This window comes from Zingiber officinale, chromosome 8A, assembly GCF_018446385.1.
Source record: "Zingiber officinale cultivar Zhangliang chromosome 8A, Zo_v1.1, whole genome shotgun sequence".
NCBI classification, from domain to species: domain Eukaryota; kingdom Viridiplantae; phylum Streptophyta; class Magnoliopsida; order Zingiberales; family Zingiberaceae; genus Zingiber; species Zingiber officinale.
The window spans coordinates 21,723,000-21,738,335 of NC_056000.1; the positions used below are offsets into that span (position 1 = coordinate 21,723,000).

At 37.9% G+C, this 15,336-nt stretch overlaps 1 protein-coding gene across 1 annotated transcript; it reads left to right on the forward strand.

The window, feature by feature from the left end:
- Positions 1-10,082: 10,082 nt before the first annotated feature.
- On the forward strand, positions 10,083-11,086 carry LOC122010599 (lysine histidine transporter-like 8). Its single transcript, XM_042567117.1, has 4 exons — positions 10,083-10,267; positions 10,369-10,504; positions 10,667-10,798; positions 10,889-11,086. Exons 1-4 carry the CDS (start codon positions 10,083-10,085, stop codon positions 11,084-11,086), a joined length of 651 nt encoding a protein of 216 aa, XP_042423051.1.
- Positions 11,087-15,336: the final 4,250 nt, after the last annotated feature.

A 15,336-nucleotide genomic window follows, 5' to 3' on the forward strand; every position in this document is an offset into this window, starting at 1 on the left:
TATGAATTTGTAGCACCAAAAGATAAAGAGGAGGAGTATCAATGGACCAAGAAGGAGCAAGCAGATTTTGTGGCAAATGGATGAGTTGAATTTTATCTACTGAGTGTGCTACCTCTGCAAGAAGTCAATAGAATCGGTGCCTATGAATCAACAAAGGAACTTTGGGAGAAGTTCCTGAAACTACACGAAGGTACGTTCGAAGCCAAGCTCATGAGACGAGATTTGCTCCGAAACCAAATCAGTAACCTCCAGATGGAAGAAGGTGAATCGGTTGCTCATCTACACAGAAGAGTCAAAGAGCTAATCACTGGATTAACAAACCTTGGAGAAACGGTAACTAATCGGGACACGCAAAGGTATACTTTAAATGCATTTCGAGGACACCGGAATGGACATCTATAGTAGACTCCTACTATATCTCTAAAGATCTCGAGGTAAGTACATTAGAAAGTCTATTTTCCACTTTCAAATTACACGAGTCTCGATGTGTAGGACAAAGAAAGGGACCAAGTCAGAACCTACCACTACAAGCCCAGAAAAGCAGACCAGACTCAGACTCCGAAGCACCTATCGACGCAGATGAAGCAACATTATTGGTAAGAAAATTTAATAGATTTATTAGATCTAACAAATTCAAGTCGCAGACGGCAAATGACTTAAGAAGCAAAAGGAAAATTCGATGCTACAATTGCCAAGAAGAAGGACACATCAAGGACGACTACCCTAAATTGAAGAAAGACAAAGGCAAAAGACCAACAACAGCGAAACTCAAGAATTTAAAGGCAACATAGGATGAATCTTCATCCTCCGAATCTGAGATCGAGGTATACGTTAGACTAGTCCTACTGGCCGACCACCAAGGAGAAGATGAAAGCAGCTCAGAGATAAGCATCGATGAAGAGGGAGGATTATTAGAAGAAAGCTACGATGAAGAGGAAATATCAGAACTTGAGGTCAGTAAGGTATATGTCTTAACTCCTAAAAAACCATTTCAATTTGTTAAAGTACTTTCCAAGGATTTAGTAAAACTAGAAAGAGAAAATGCTGAATTAAAAACAATCTTAGCAAAAACATGCTCTTTAGAAATGTATGATAAGTTAAAGGAAGAAAATAAAAAATTGAATGACCAAATTGAAAAATCTAAAAATTTTGCATATTTTAATCAAAATGTCTGAAAAAATTATAGAAGTCTAAATTAGTATTTTAAATATCATAAGGGTCAAATTAAAAAGTTATCACTAAAATATGTTCCTAAAAGATATTTAATTAATCTAGTAATAAGAAACATATATTGAGTTCCCAAATCATGCTATAATTTTTTTTAAAAAAATTACAATTTTCATAAAGAAAATTAAATGTTTAATTTTTTAAAAATGTTTTGTCTAGAATTGGTTATTGTTCCAATATCTAAAAAGGTCTAGTGTTTCGCCATAGCCTGGAAGTCAATTATTGAAATGAATGTTTAATACACTAACTAACTGTTAAATAGTTAACTATTATAAATTTTTAAAATAAAAAAATTATTTGTTAAAAAGGTAGTTTTTAAATTAAAGTTTTTTTTTGAATTTTTTACTTAAGTTAACTCCTTTGTGTAAAATTTTATATTTGCCTTATATATATTCAACTCTTATTAAAATTTTCAGACTTTTTCAATACTCGAAAATGTATCTTTATAAATTTTTATAAATAATAAATTTTCTATGATTTATTTGTCGAAAACTTCATTTCTAAATTTGAAATATCTTGAAACTTTATTTTTTTTTGAAAAATTTAAATGTTGTTGACCTTATGAAAAATTTTCCTTAACCCTTAGAAAAATTTTAAATTCACTATCTAAATTTTATATCGGTTTTATATATATATTCAACTCCTATTAAAATTTTCAGTCTTTTCAATACTTGAAAAAATATTTTTGTAATTCTTTTATAAATAATTGATTTTCTATGAATTATTTGTCGAAAACTTCATTTCTAAATCTGAAACATCTTGAAACTTTATTTTTTTGAAAAATTTAAATATTGTTGACCTTAAGAAAAATTTTCCTTAGCCCTCGGAAAAATTTTAAATTCTCTATCTAACTTTGCCTTTCTCACTTTATCTTTGATGTGATTAAAAGGAAATAAATTAATAAAAGTTTAGGGGGAATTTGGATATTTACATAAATAAGTTTTTTTACTAAATTCTTTAATTCATTGTATTGCAATTGTTATTTGCAATTTACTTATGTTATTGTATTTTTTTACTCTAACTTGAACTTGTGTTGATGTATATTAAAAAGGAGGAGATTGTTGGAACCCAGGATAGTTTTGATATAGTCAACCAAGTTTAGTTAGGTCATGTTGTATTTGATCCTTGTGTCTAAGTGTGCAGGCTTAAAAACACAGGAAGTCGAGCAGAAGACGCAGCTAGCGAGAAGGATGACACGGGAGAGAGCTGACGGGCTCGATACGTCCGAGGGGCGAGGTGTTGCGAAAGAGTACATTGGTGAACAGAAGGACGTGCGCGACGTTTGAGGGACAAGGAGCCAGGAAGGAAGCCTGCTCGAGGAGAAGGTCGGAAAATGAGTTCGGGTGAGCCCTATTACGGATGACCGAAATGATCACCCAAGCGATCAGAGTAGCGGAAGAAACAAATGGGAGCAATACAAAGACGCCTTCTAGCCCTTGAAGGCGCCTTCGCTAGTCGTTGGCTGAGGATAATATTTTATCCTCGATAGATAAAATTCTATCCGATGGAAGGTGTCTTGGATCTCTTTGGAGCCGCCTTCAAGCTGCGGATAAGATTTTTTAGAGGGTATAAAAAGAACTCTGGACATAGGAAATGTTTAACAACTTCTGTATTAACTTCCTAGCAACTTTATGAGCTTTTCAAAGAGTGTAAAAGACTTCTCCATCTTCATTAAAAGAGGCATTTTTAGTAGAGTTTTTCAACTATTTTGGATTAATAATCACATAAGTTGTAACCAAGTAAAAATCATAGTCTCTTATTTTCTTTTTAAGTTGTTATTTCTTCTATTGTTGTTACTTAATTAGAATTGTGCTACTAATATAAGTTACAAGAACGAGAAAGAGTTGTCCCCTCGGATGAGTCTAGTGGCTAGCGTATGAGGTGTTGCCACAATGAAGTCTGGGGTTTGAATCTCGGTCAAGCCGAGATAAATACCTCCCTTATGTGCTAGTCACTATTCTAAAGACTAGTAGCTGCCCGTGATTTACCTCCTCCGTATTGGTCCAGACGGATTGGCGGGAGCGCTGAAGACGAACATATTCACCTTTTGCTACAAGAACGAGAAAGAATTTTATTTTCTCCTTACAAACAATTCATCCCTCTTTTATCGATCCCGCTGAACCAATACTATTGACCTTCCAATATTTTCAGAACCCTCCATTATACACCACCATCCTTATCTTTTTTTCAAATTTGAATTTAAAATTTGAGAAAATAGGAAGTGGAGACTAGCAAAGTGCAATCCTGAATCACTTTAGAAATATCAAATTTACAGCACTAAATAGATTAACAATAAGCAATACGCAAAGAATCACACATTCAAAGCACAATCAAGCACTCAACAGATTTTTTTTTTTTTTATCACCATCCATAGCTATAATGTAGCGAGACGCTTCTTGGTAAGCTCAACAGCGACGACGGACTTGGCGACTTCGGAAAAAAAAATTAATCCGGTTTCACGAAATTTTTTTACCGGTCACCAGGATAAATCGAAAAGTGCTCACAATAGACAGCTTAGGAGCCCAGTATTCTTTAGTCACGTGTCTCATTTGAAGAAAAAATTTCTATAAATTTATCATAATTGAGATTCAAATTATAAATATCTGAATAATAATTTAAATATCTTACTATTAAGATTACCTGTACAGTACGATATACGTGGGATTATTTTGAGCATATGCACCCCTTTCAAATTCTCGAAGGCACGCCACCGCCCCACCTCTGGGATTGTGGCTGCGCTCATTGATGGAGTTTCTTCTCAATTTTAGTGGCAGAAAGTTAATATACTCGTCTTTAATGTTCCCATCAAATTTCTTCTCAATGTTGCTGCTAGCAATGGTCGTCGCTCTACATTTGCCGCCAGCCAGAGCGGTGCAAAGACTATATCTAAAATAACGCATTTGGGAATTAAAATACAAGATAAAATTAGAATAAAATTGTTTTTGGTTCCTCTCACCTTCGTTACACTCAATTTGAATTGAGGTGTAAAAACTTCAGCCTCTTTCCGAGATTAATTCTTACTATCATTGTTCGTTGACTTCAGATTAAAAATTCCATTTCCCTTTCCCACCCCTTCCAAACAGACTGTTAAAGTCCAGTGCAGGCTGTCGCAAAAGTTTGAAGAACGTCACAGTTTGTCCCTTGTTTCTACTATATTGTCTGTTGTGTGTTGTCCTTTGTTTTTCGTGAATTTTTTCCACTTTTGATAGCTTTCCTTTCTCCATCCACGCATTAGACAGCAGGTGTTTCAGGTAAGGTGTCGCTGTCCGTATGTCTGGATCGATTTTCAATGTGTATTAAATACCCTGATTATTATCTCGATTTTCAATGTCATTTTCGTTGATGGACGGACGTTGGGAGAACATATTCATTTTTTATCATCGTAATTATTGATCAAAATCTCATCAATCTCCGTCTAAACAGCTGAGGTCATCTAGGAGGTTACTATCAATTAGACAGCAGATGGAGTCTCATAGCGTAGCCTAGTTAGTATTAATAGAATTATTTCATTAGATAAAAGTCGATTTCCATTAAATTTGTTTATTTGAAGATTAAATATCTTCATGTCTCATCGTGGGACCGATGAGGAGGAACACTCAAGATAAATTAAATCATTTTTTTTACCTATTATATGTATTAAATAAATAGGAAATAAAACTATAAATATTTACAGTGATCTTTCGAGAAGAAATCGAAGAAGATACCAGCGAAGACAGGGCTCCTATCGTCAGAGAAGATCATCGTTTGGGAACTCTTCAAATTTTTCATGAATCAAATCCTGACCACATGACGTTCTCTTTTACTCATCGTCACACTGATCATCATCACACTTACACATTTTTTCTTTCCCGATTGCTCTTGGACACCAGTATAAATAGGAAGCAAGTATCAATTACAAACCGATGCTTTAATGGAAGAAGATGGAGGTGAATGGGCACCTCTTCATCTTCCTAACGTTGCAACTGATGCAACGTCCAACATCTCCCACTTGTCTAAGTCAATTCAAAAAGATTATCTGGTCACATAGACTATAAGGTGATCATGTCACGAAGACCGATTAAGTCATATAGACTATTTGACAATCAAGTCACGAAGACCAGAGTAAAATTAATCAGTCACAAAGATCAAATAAGTTATATAGACTTTATGATGATCAAGTTACGAAGACCAGAGCATAAATTAATTAGCCACAAAGACAATATAAGAACATCCATTCCATACATTAGGAAAAATAGTTCGTACAACAACAAGCACACTGAGCATTCAGTTGCTAAGAAGATTGTCACACCTTACTTAGCTACTCCATAAAATGAATCAGAGACATCAAAACTTGTCTTTACCCTAGATTAAATTATTTACATCAATATGAACATCTCTAATCCCTCATATTGACTATTATGTCAAGAACATGTTCACCATCTCCAATCAAATATATTATTCACAATTACATTTTATGTACTGAACTAAAAATATAACTGCCAACTGGTATCAATAAATAAATGTCCCAGATGTAAATCAATCTTAATATTCCTTTTTAGCTAGAATCTATTCATTCTAATCAGTCGCTTTCCTAATTATGCTCCATAGATCAAATCATCCATAGCCAATAGGAAACATGCTAAAATACCAGACACTGATCAGAATTTCAAGTAGATAGCTAAATAGTCACTTATGATAAAAATGTGATTAACTTATAATCTCAAAGGTCTCACATAATAGAGAAGCAGAGATCCATTATCCTACTACCCTTCCTGTCGCCATAGCATATGTAGTATGAATCACATGCTACGATGTTATTCTCTTTACTAAAAAGAGCGCATGTTTTTCCCAAAATTTAATATTGTATAGATTTCGATCTAAACATATCTAATGTCTAATCCTGAATTTAACATACAAATTCCAATCTGGCCTTAAGTATATTCAGTAAATGATGGGTGCATTTACTCTGATCATTACACAAATGATTTCATCTTGACACAATTATCAAGGTGACCTTAACTTATGGGTATGTCTCTTTTCACAGCTACATAAGCTGCCCCATAAACAACGATCTTACCTTTATTTGTACTTAACAAATAAAGATGATTGTCTATGTGAGTGGATCAATCTCAATCTGTCAACATGCTTATCGAGACTTTTATTCGAATGTAACAAAGACATATACACTGAATAGATCATGACATTTTTCATTTATCAAAATGTCTTTACAATAAGTTATATTCTTCGAAATCCCAAAGACTTCACATGTCCATGAAATAACTCTTTAGTCAATGACTTAGTAAAAGGATCAACAAGCATATTTTATGTAGGGATGTACTCAAGAATTATCTTTTTCTTATCAACAATATTCCTTACAAAATTATACTTAGTTTCTATATGCTTGCCTTTGCTGTGATATTTGGGGTCCTTAGAAAAAGCTATTGCAGTTTGACTGTCACAGTATACTATAACAGGACTCCTACTATCCTCAACAATTTTTAGATGCTTCAGGAACCTTATTAGCCAGACAACCGTTGCACAAGGCACATACTCAGCTTCCATTATTAACAAGGCTACACAAGTCTGCTTCTTGTTGTTCCATGAGATGACGTTGTTGGTGCAATCGACCTCTAGAGTTTTGATGTTTGACAATATACCTAGGTCAATTTGACCAAGGGTTGATCCAAATATGACTTGATGTTTGGAAGAGAGAAGTCTAGTCATGACTAGATGACTAGCAAAGGTAAGTCCTAACCAAAGGATAGGCAGGTGAAAAGTCTACTGAGTGACTAGTCCTAACTAGAGGTTAGGCAAAGTGGAAGTCCTGGTGAGTGAAGTCGGGCCCTAGTGAGTGAAGCTAGGTGGTGGAAGTCCTGGTGAGTGAAGTCGGGCTCTAGTGAGTGAAGCTAGGTAGTGGAAGTCCTGGTGAGTGATCAAGTCGGGCCTTAGTGAGTGAAGTTAGGTGGTGGAAGTCCTGGTGAGTGAAGTCAGGCCTTAGTGAGTGAAGCTAGGTAGTGGAAGATCTAGTGAGTGAAGCCAAGCAATGGAAGTCCTAGTGAGTGAAGCTGGGCAGCCCTAGGGGAGGTAACCCTAGGTTATATGTGACCGGACCAGTGAATCTTGAAATATGTTAACACTGTCTTACTTTACTGTTTTATCTATTGTGCTAACTCAGTGTTGCAGGGAAATCCAGCTAGGTCAACGAGCCTATTGGATAGCTGACATGAAATCCAAATAGGTCGATGGGCTGACTAGATGTCTGGCAAAATGATAACTTAAGGTAAGTCACTATAGGAGAGTGACTTTGTGAGGACGCGTTCCCATTTGAGGGAACAATAGGCGTCAATCTAACTTAGATTCATTTTAGAAATCTAAGTTGAGATATTAACTATATTCTGGTCTCAAGGAGATAGAATCTAATTACTTCTCTACTTGTTATATATTGTGCTAATTTTATTTTGCAGGGTAGTATAATTTTTATTTGCCTAGGACTAACTTTTTCTTGCAGGAAAATGGTTTGCTGGAAAAGGTGGTTTGGGTGTCTGGAAGGGATCTAGGCACATGGAGTGGTCCAGGCGCTCGAAATGCCCAAGGCTTGTCTGCTCACCAGCTTGGAGCGCACTAATTGGTTGGCTGAAGTCACGGTCCAGCCGCCCGGAAGGGATCCAGCCGCCCGAAACTGCTTATATAAGTAGCCTTCCACCATGAGCATAAAAAACAACATTCTTTTGTGATCTCTTTCTTGCATGCTGCTCCAAAGACATTCCTGCGACTTCACGATGCGACTCCGACGGCCGAGTGACACTGCTCGGCCGACCAAGCAACACAACTCCGAGGACAGAGTGACACGACTCCAACAACTAAAAGCACAACCTTCAAGATCTTTGAGAAGTTGTTGGCATACTTGTTTATTTCTGCACTTAAATTATAGATCTGTTGTATTCCTCTTGTAAAGATTTGCGAATTGTTAGTAGATTGCCCAACGAAAGCACTCGACGAGTACGGGCCTTAGAGTAGGAGTCGACGAAGGCTCCGAACCAAGTAAAACTTGGTTTGTTAACGTTGTTTTCATTTTTCTCTTCCGCTACACACTTTAATTCTATCTCTATTTTCGACGATCGCTATTCACCCCCCTCTAGCATTCTTCACGATCCAACAGGCACCACCATTCAGCAAGAAGGTATAGCCAGATGTGGATTTTCTATCATCAAGGTCCCCTGCTCAATTTACATATGTGTAGCCACTTAGGTTCATATCTGATCCTTGGAAATAGAGGTAATAATTGTTGGAGCAATCCCAATGGTCCGCAGGACCATGTGTTTTGGTGTTTGGGCAAAGAGTTTAAGTTAGGTTCACCCTTATATTTGATATGTGTATTTGAGTTGTGCAGGTTTACAGGATACACATGTGACTCAGGTTGATGGCTTCGGGTCCGGTGAAGGATGGAGCATCCAAGGGACCGTGGACAAGGCAGCGAGGACAAGGGCCGAGGGAAGCGACTTCGAGACATACGCGAAGGATGGCATTGGGGACGAGCTGCGGGCTTGAATGCATCCGAGGGACAAGAGCCAAAGGAAGTAAGCTTGAAGGCAAGAGGTCAAGACTGCAAAGAAGCGTCAAGTGAGTCATAAGGGTGAGGATACGAGTGCACGAGAGATTGTACTCGGAGTAAAATCCTAGTTTTAGGGTTTCACTGTAGCAGTACTGTAGCATTACTGTAACAATACTATAGCAGTCGACTGCATGTTTTAGCAGTCGACTGGTGCAGTCGACCGCGCAGTCGACTGGGTGCGAACAGAATTGTTCTGTTCGTTCGGTTAGTGGGGATCAGTCGACTACATGTTTTAGCAGTTGACTGCACTAGTCGACTGCTAGTTTTAGCAGTCGACTGGTATCGAGCCATTGAGATGTAACGGTCGAATTTCCACAGAGGGCAGTCGACTGCATGTTTTGGCAGTCGACTGGTAGGCGAGGTTTTCAACCCGCGGCCTATATAACCAAGGCTTGGAAGCACTACAAGAAAAACCCTCATAGACATCGATGGAACAACAACAGTTTTAAGCAAAAACCGATGTCTTTAAGTATTTTACACTGGTTTTTTCAAAAATCGGTGTCTATGAGCGCAGATTTTCGCTCATAGACATCGGTTTTTTAACCGATGTCTATGAGTGACTTTTTTTTTGTTAATAGACATCGATTTTAACAGCGATTTTTAAAACCCGGTGTTAATGAACCAAAAAAAATAATTTAATTTTTCCACCAGCCAAAATTTATAACACTTCACAAAGTTCCCTCCAAACCTAAACTAATATCGCGCCCCTTCTCTCAGCCTAAGCCTAAACCTAAACCTCCGACCATCTCTCTCAGCCTTATCTCCCTCTTCCCCTTCCTGGATCGACGCCCCTTCCTCTCCTGATTAGGATCAAAACCACCTGCTTCGGTCCTAAGCAAAATCGCAGCATAAATCGTTCCATTCTGCCTCCTCGTCTGATCCTCTCTTCCTCCTCCTCCTTCCTCTCTTCGCTCTTCCCGGAAAAGGTAGGGGCCGACGAGATCCGAACAGCGAGAGGACGCCCACGACCACCATGGCACGGTTGGTCGGCAACGTGAGGGAATCCGAAGGAAGAGAGAACAACACCGAGATCTCTGATCTTGTGTAAAGGGGTCTCCTTCTTCTGAAGCAGAGAGATCGAGTGCAGTACGAGAATAACGAAGTATGTCTGCCTGCTAAAACCCTAAAATTGCAGGCATAAAGGGCTCTCCGTGCTTCATTTTCTCCTTCTCGGCCTCTTCGCTCGCTGGGTACACGGTCATCTTCAAAACCTCTCGTTTCCTCTTTTCATTCTTCTTAATCGTCTGATTGCTAAAGGTTGAGGATGGGGCGGGGGAGGGTTGAGGTGAGGAGAATAGAGAACAAGATCAATAGGCAGGTGACCTTCTCCAAGAGGAAGGCCGGGCTGCTGAAGAAGGCCTACGAGCTCTCTGTTCTCTGCGACGTCGAACTCTCCCTCATCATCTTCTCCAGCCGCGGCAAGCTCTTCGACTTCTCCACCGCCTCCAGGTTTTGTAATTTAATTTCCACCCTCTAGGGTTTTTTTTTAATTCAGTTTTTGATACCTAATTCCACCCTCTAGAGTTCGTTTTCCTGGTACTGTCTGTTAGCCAAGAAAGACCCCCTTCCATCTCCTATCAGCCACTGCCCTCATCTTCCTTTTGTTCTGCTGCTTTTTTGATCTTAAATGCTTTTGGAATAATAGCATTTGCATTCAGGGGACACAATCTTGCTTTAGAAATCCAGGTATTTAGTTCCTGATCTCAAGTAATCATTTGAACAGATGGAGCTCTTGTTGCTTCAGTCACATTGCTTCTAGTTTTTTAGTAAAAGTGTGGTGGGATTGAAAGGTACAGATTCTTTACCCTCTTTACTGCCTTATAGAAATTGTTATATCTTGGTTTCCAGGCAACAATGGCATCAATTTTCAAACACCCTGCACATGTTCCAATGTGGAGGGGAGCCAAGGTCGCCTATCTTCTAATAGCAATGTGTTTATTCCCTATTGCCATTGGAGGCTTATGGGCTTATGGTAACCTAGTAAGTATGCCAGTCGATAATGAATATTGCATCTTGTTAAAAGATTTTTTGAATTATGATTTGCCTCTTACACCTTTATATGTTTTCCAGATGCCTCAAGGAGGAATACTAAATGCCCTTTATATATATCACAGCCATGATATCCCAAGAGGGCTTCTAGCAACAACATTCCTCTTCGTTGTGTTCAACTGCCTCAGCAGTTTTCAGATATACTCCATGCCTGTTTTTGACAGCTTTGAAGCAGGTTATACAAGCCGAACAAATCGACCCTGCTCGATTTGGGTTTGATCTGGCTTCTGAGTATTTTATGGCTTCATCTCGTTCTTCATTGGAGTAGCACTTCCTTTCCTGTCTAGTCTTGCTGGCATCTTGGGTAGCCTCACTCTCTCGGCCAGTGTATATGTTAATTTTTCTAATTTTTACTAAAATCTTTAATTTTGTTAGCTTCGGTTATCAGTGTATGAGCTTCTATCTATTATTGCCAATGAAGGACTAACACTCTAATCATGTACCCATAGAATTTGCAGTTCCTTTCTCACTGTATGTACAAGTGTTGTGCATTTGCAAATTTAATGAGGCTAGTGTGTCTGCAAACTTGAACAAACGTTCTGATAATTTATAAGCTTTATGTGTTTTTTTAGAAATGCCTTAAGGTACTTCTTAATGAATTTTCCCATGTTGTCCAGGTACTTCTATAGATTCTTCCTCATGATATTTTTGTTTAGTAGTTCGTAAATTTTAAAATCTTGCTATACCTTGATTCATCAGAGCATGGGAATGAAATTTGAGGTTTACAATCTTCGACTACCTGTTATCAATATGACCTCACTCAAAGTATTTTATTAAGATTTTTGAACTTACGCATCACCTTCAGATTTAAGTTAGTTACTTTATTTTCATTGTCTTTGAAGGACTACCGTTATTATATATTTTCCTGGTTTCTTGTCATGGTTATTACTTATCCTCTATCCTTTATGTACTTTCTTTTGCTTTAGATGCTAGAACAAAAAGCAAACTAATGCTTTGATTGAGGTTATGAAAATTCATAATTTTTTGTGCTCCAGAGACAAATTAATTCTTAGCGATGGATTTGGGTTCAATTCCATCAAGAAGAAAAATGAAAAACAGTACTAGACATGATTTTTGTTTAAAAATTCATGCGGGCTATGAAGAATGCTCCTAAACAAGGAGACAACAATGTTAAACAAACATGTTAACAACATTTAACATCAAAATAGTGTTGTAAATATAGAAATTGATTTTCCTCATTATTATTCTTCTTCTCTGAACTTGGGATAAAAGCTACTGAGGTTCCTACACAATTGGGAGACTTTGCAAAACCAAAGTAACTAATTTATTAGGTTGAAATGATAGATAGATGAATATTATGGATACTATTGTAAGAAGAATACTGTTGTAAGAAGAATATTTACAAAACCAACGTGTAAAATTCAACGTGCGTTGGAGCTAATATTTGTAAATATTTGAAGAGTTGAACTTCGCAATAAATTAGATGTGACATGAATTGTGGTACTTGGTGCATCAAGTGGTGTATAAGTTATTTGACATATTACTGTTGAAGAGTCAAAGGATTTCTCAATTTCATTCTTAATTTAAACAAGACATTTTTTTCACTGGCCTCTTAATTCAAGCTCTTTCTATGTTTCACCAATTTGTGGGAATCATGGAGAGCAAGACGTGGATATGGAATAGGAAGTCCACAGGGAAGAACATTGAGGTTAGCAGTAATCAAATCATCTTTTTGATGGTTTATTACTGATTTTTGCACAACTAATGTTTCAGTATAAACAATTCTCGGACTCAAAGATCGATATCTTCTATTACTGATTTTGATTGTTTATTACTGGTTTTTTATTGTTAATTTTTTGGACTATAAATAAAGAAGGCAACAACTCATCAGTACCAAACAAATTTTCAGCTCTTCTAGACTGAGCATATGTCTCTTCTTATGTTGGGAATCAATTTGTAAATGCCTATGATTTCTCTCAGAAAGGGAAGACCCTGGAGTTGGAGAAATTTGTAGAAAACTTGAACGAACAACTATCTTCTGTCTGCAGCGAGTCCAATGCTAAAGATGATCTTTTGGCAAAGCAAGCAAAAGTAGCTGAGGTTAAGCAATTTCAAGTTAGATTTTTTTTCCTTTCATTTTCTTTCCAACACAGAAACTATGTTGTTTTAAGAACAAACCATGCATGATCTACTTGTTAGGATGGGAAAAAGCAGAAGCTCGAGCTCTGGCTTTACAGAAACAATTGGATGATGCCTTGCTTCAGAAGAAAATGACAGAAAAAAGATTAGTCGAACAGGATACAGAATTACAAGAATTCAGGCAGCAACTAATTTATTAGTTGTAAATACTGTTGTAAGAAGAATACTGTTGTAAGAAGAATATTAGTTACTTTGCAAAACCAAAGTAACTAATTTATTAGTTTGTGTATTTTATGGATACTGTTGTAAGAAGAATATTTATGTAATTTGTGAAGATTTGTGTATTTTATAGATACTGTTGAATGAAGAATATTTGTGTAATTTGTGAATATTTGTGTATTTTTTTGGTTGCTATTTCGGAAATCAAATTTGTACTGTTAAAAAATACTGATATTACATCGGTTTTCCACCGCTGCAAAACCGGTGTTATTAACTAATATTACATCGGTCGTATACCGCTGCCAAAACTGGTGTTATTAACATATAATATTACATCGATTTTACACCGTTGATGCGGTGTTGTTAAGTGATACTACACCAATTAATAACCGATTCGAACACCAGTGTCGTTAAGTGATACTACACCGGTTTTAAATCGATGTCTAAAATGGCAGACTTTTTACATCGCCTTCATAGACATCGGTCGAAAATGTAATAGACACCGGTGGAAAACTGATGTCTATGAGGGTTTTTGTTGTAGTGAAGCTTGGTTATCCCTGACGAAATTAGTGGTGGTAAACCCTAATTAGTAGTCTACTAGTCTCAAGAGTCTTGGTTGGTGTTGTGGTGAGGTTTCTCCACCCACAAGGAGCGACTTGAGATAGCCGGAGTTCACCGGGGGCTAATCCACCGACGGATAGGGATCGTCCATCTTACGGACAGCCGTGGAGTAGGAGCCCTAATCTCCGAACCACGTTAAACGAACGTGTAGCTTGGTTTGCATTTCCTTTCTTTGTCTTGCTTTTAGTTTAGCTTGTTTGTTTTTGTTTGTATTCCGCTGCGCAAGCTAACAATAGTGTAGGAAGTCATCGATTTAGGGTGAGACGCTATTCACCCCCCCCTCTAGCGAACATCAAGGTCCCAACAAGTGATATCAGAGCTAGGGAGCTCTTGTTGGACTAATCGCCAAGAGAGCGGCTAGAGGAAGAAGATGGAGTCGGAGGGACCTCTCGGATGGGACATCCGAATCCCACCTCCATACGAGCGCGAGGACTTCGACTATTGGAGGAAGCGCATGGAGATGTGGTTCCAAATGAATTGGAACCAATGGATTACGTTAGAGGAACCGTTTAAAGCTCCAACGGACAAGAAGGGAAAGCGTCTCCGATGTCGATATTGGACCGATGAGCAAAGGGAGCAATCGGAGACGGACAAGGAGGTAACTAGAATTTTAATTAATTTATTACCTCCTAATGCGATATTGAATGTAGGTGAATACGATAATGCAAGTGACCTTTGGAAAAAGGTAATTGCGCTTCATGAGAGTCCTACACAAATCCAAGAAGAGAAGGAACCCAAGGAGAAGGACTCATTGGTTCAAGAAGAGAAGGACCAATCGAATGTTGACACGAGCTCAACATCCGAGGAGGAGAAGGAAGATGAGGAGGTATCATCCACATCTTCAAGGGAGGAAGAAGTGGAACCGTCCACATCTTCAAGTGAAGAGGAAGAAGAGCAATCCAAGGAAGAGGAGATCTTGGAAGCTCAACCCTCCACCTCAACTACCAAGAAGAGCACAAAGGATCACATCAAATGCTTTGAGTGTGGTAAGATGGGGAACTACAAGAGTAGGTGTCCTTCACTCAAGAAGGTAAAGGAGGTAAACCCTAAACTCACTAAAGTTAATTTAGAAACTAATGTGAGTTGTAGGAAGAAGAAGGAGAAGAAGCACATTAAGTGCTTTACATGTGGTGGGTGAGGTCACTACCACACAAAGTGCCCAAAGAGAGGAGAGCTCAAGAAATTGGCGCACTTGAAGAAATGGGAGAGGAAGAATGGAGGCTCATGTCAAGGGGGAGCTCCAAAGGTAAAGGGTAAGGTAAACCCTAGTTTAAATTTGAATTCAAATTTAAACTCCTCCATGCATGTTAGAAATAATTCTTATTATTTGCCCATGCATAACTTCGGTTTTAGATATCATGACAGGAATAGGGCAAGTGTAGATCAAAACCCTAGAAGACCAATACATGAAAAATCTAGAAATGGTAGACCTAAGGAGACCCAAGACATTAATCCCAAGAAGGGGAGACACATGCTTAGGAAGGGTAGGTCTAGGTATGTCCAATGTGGACAAATTAACTCTAGGGTTA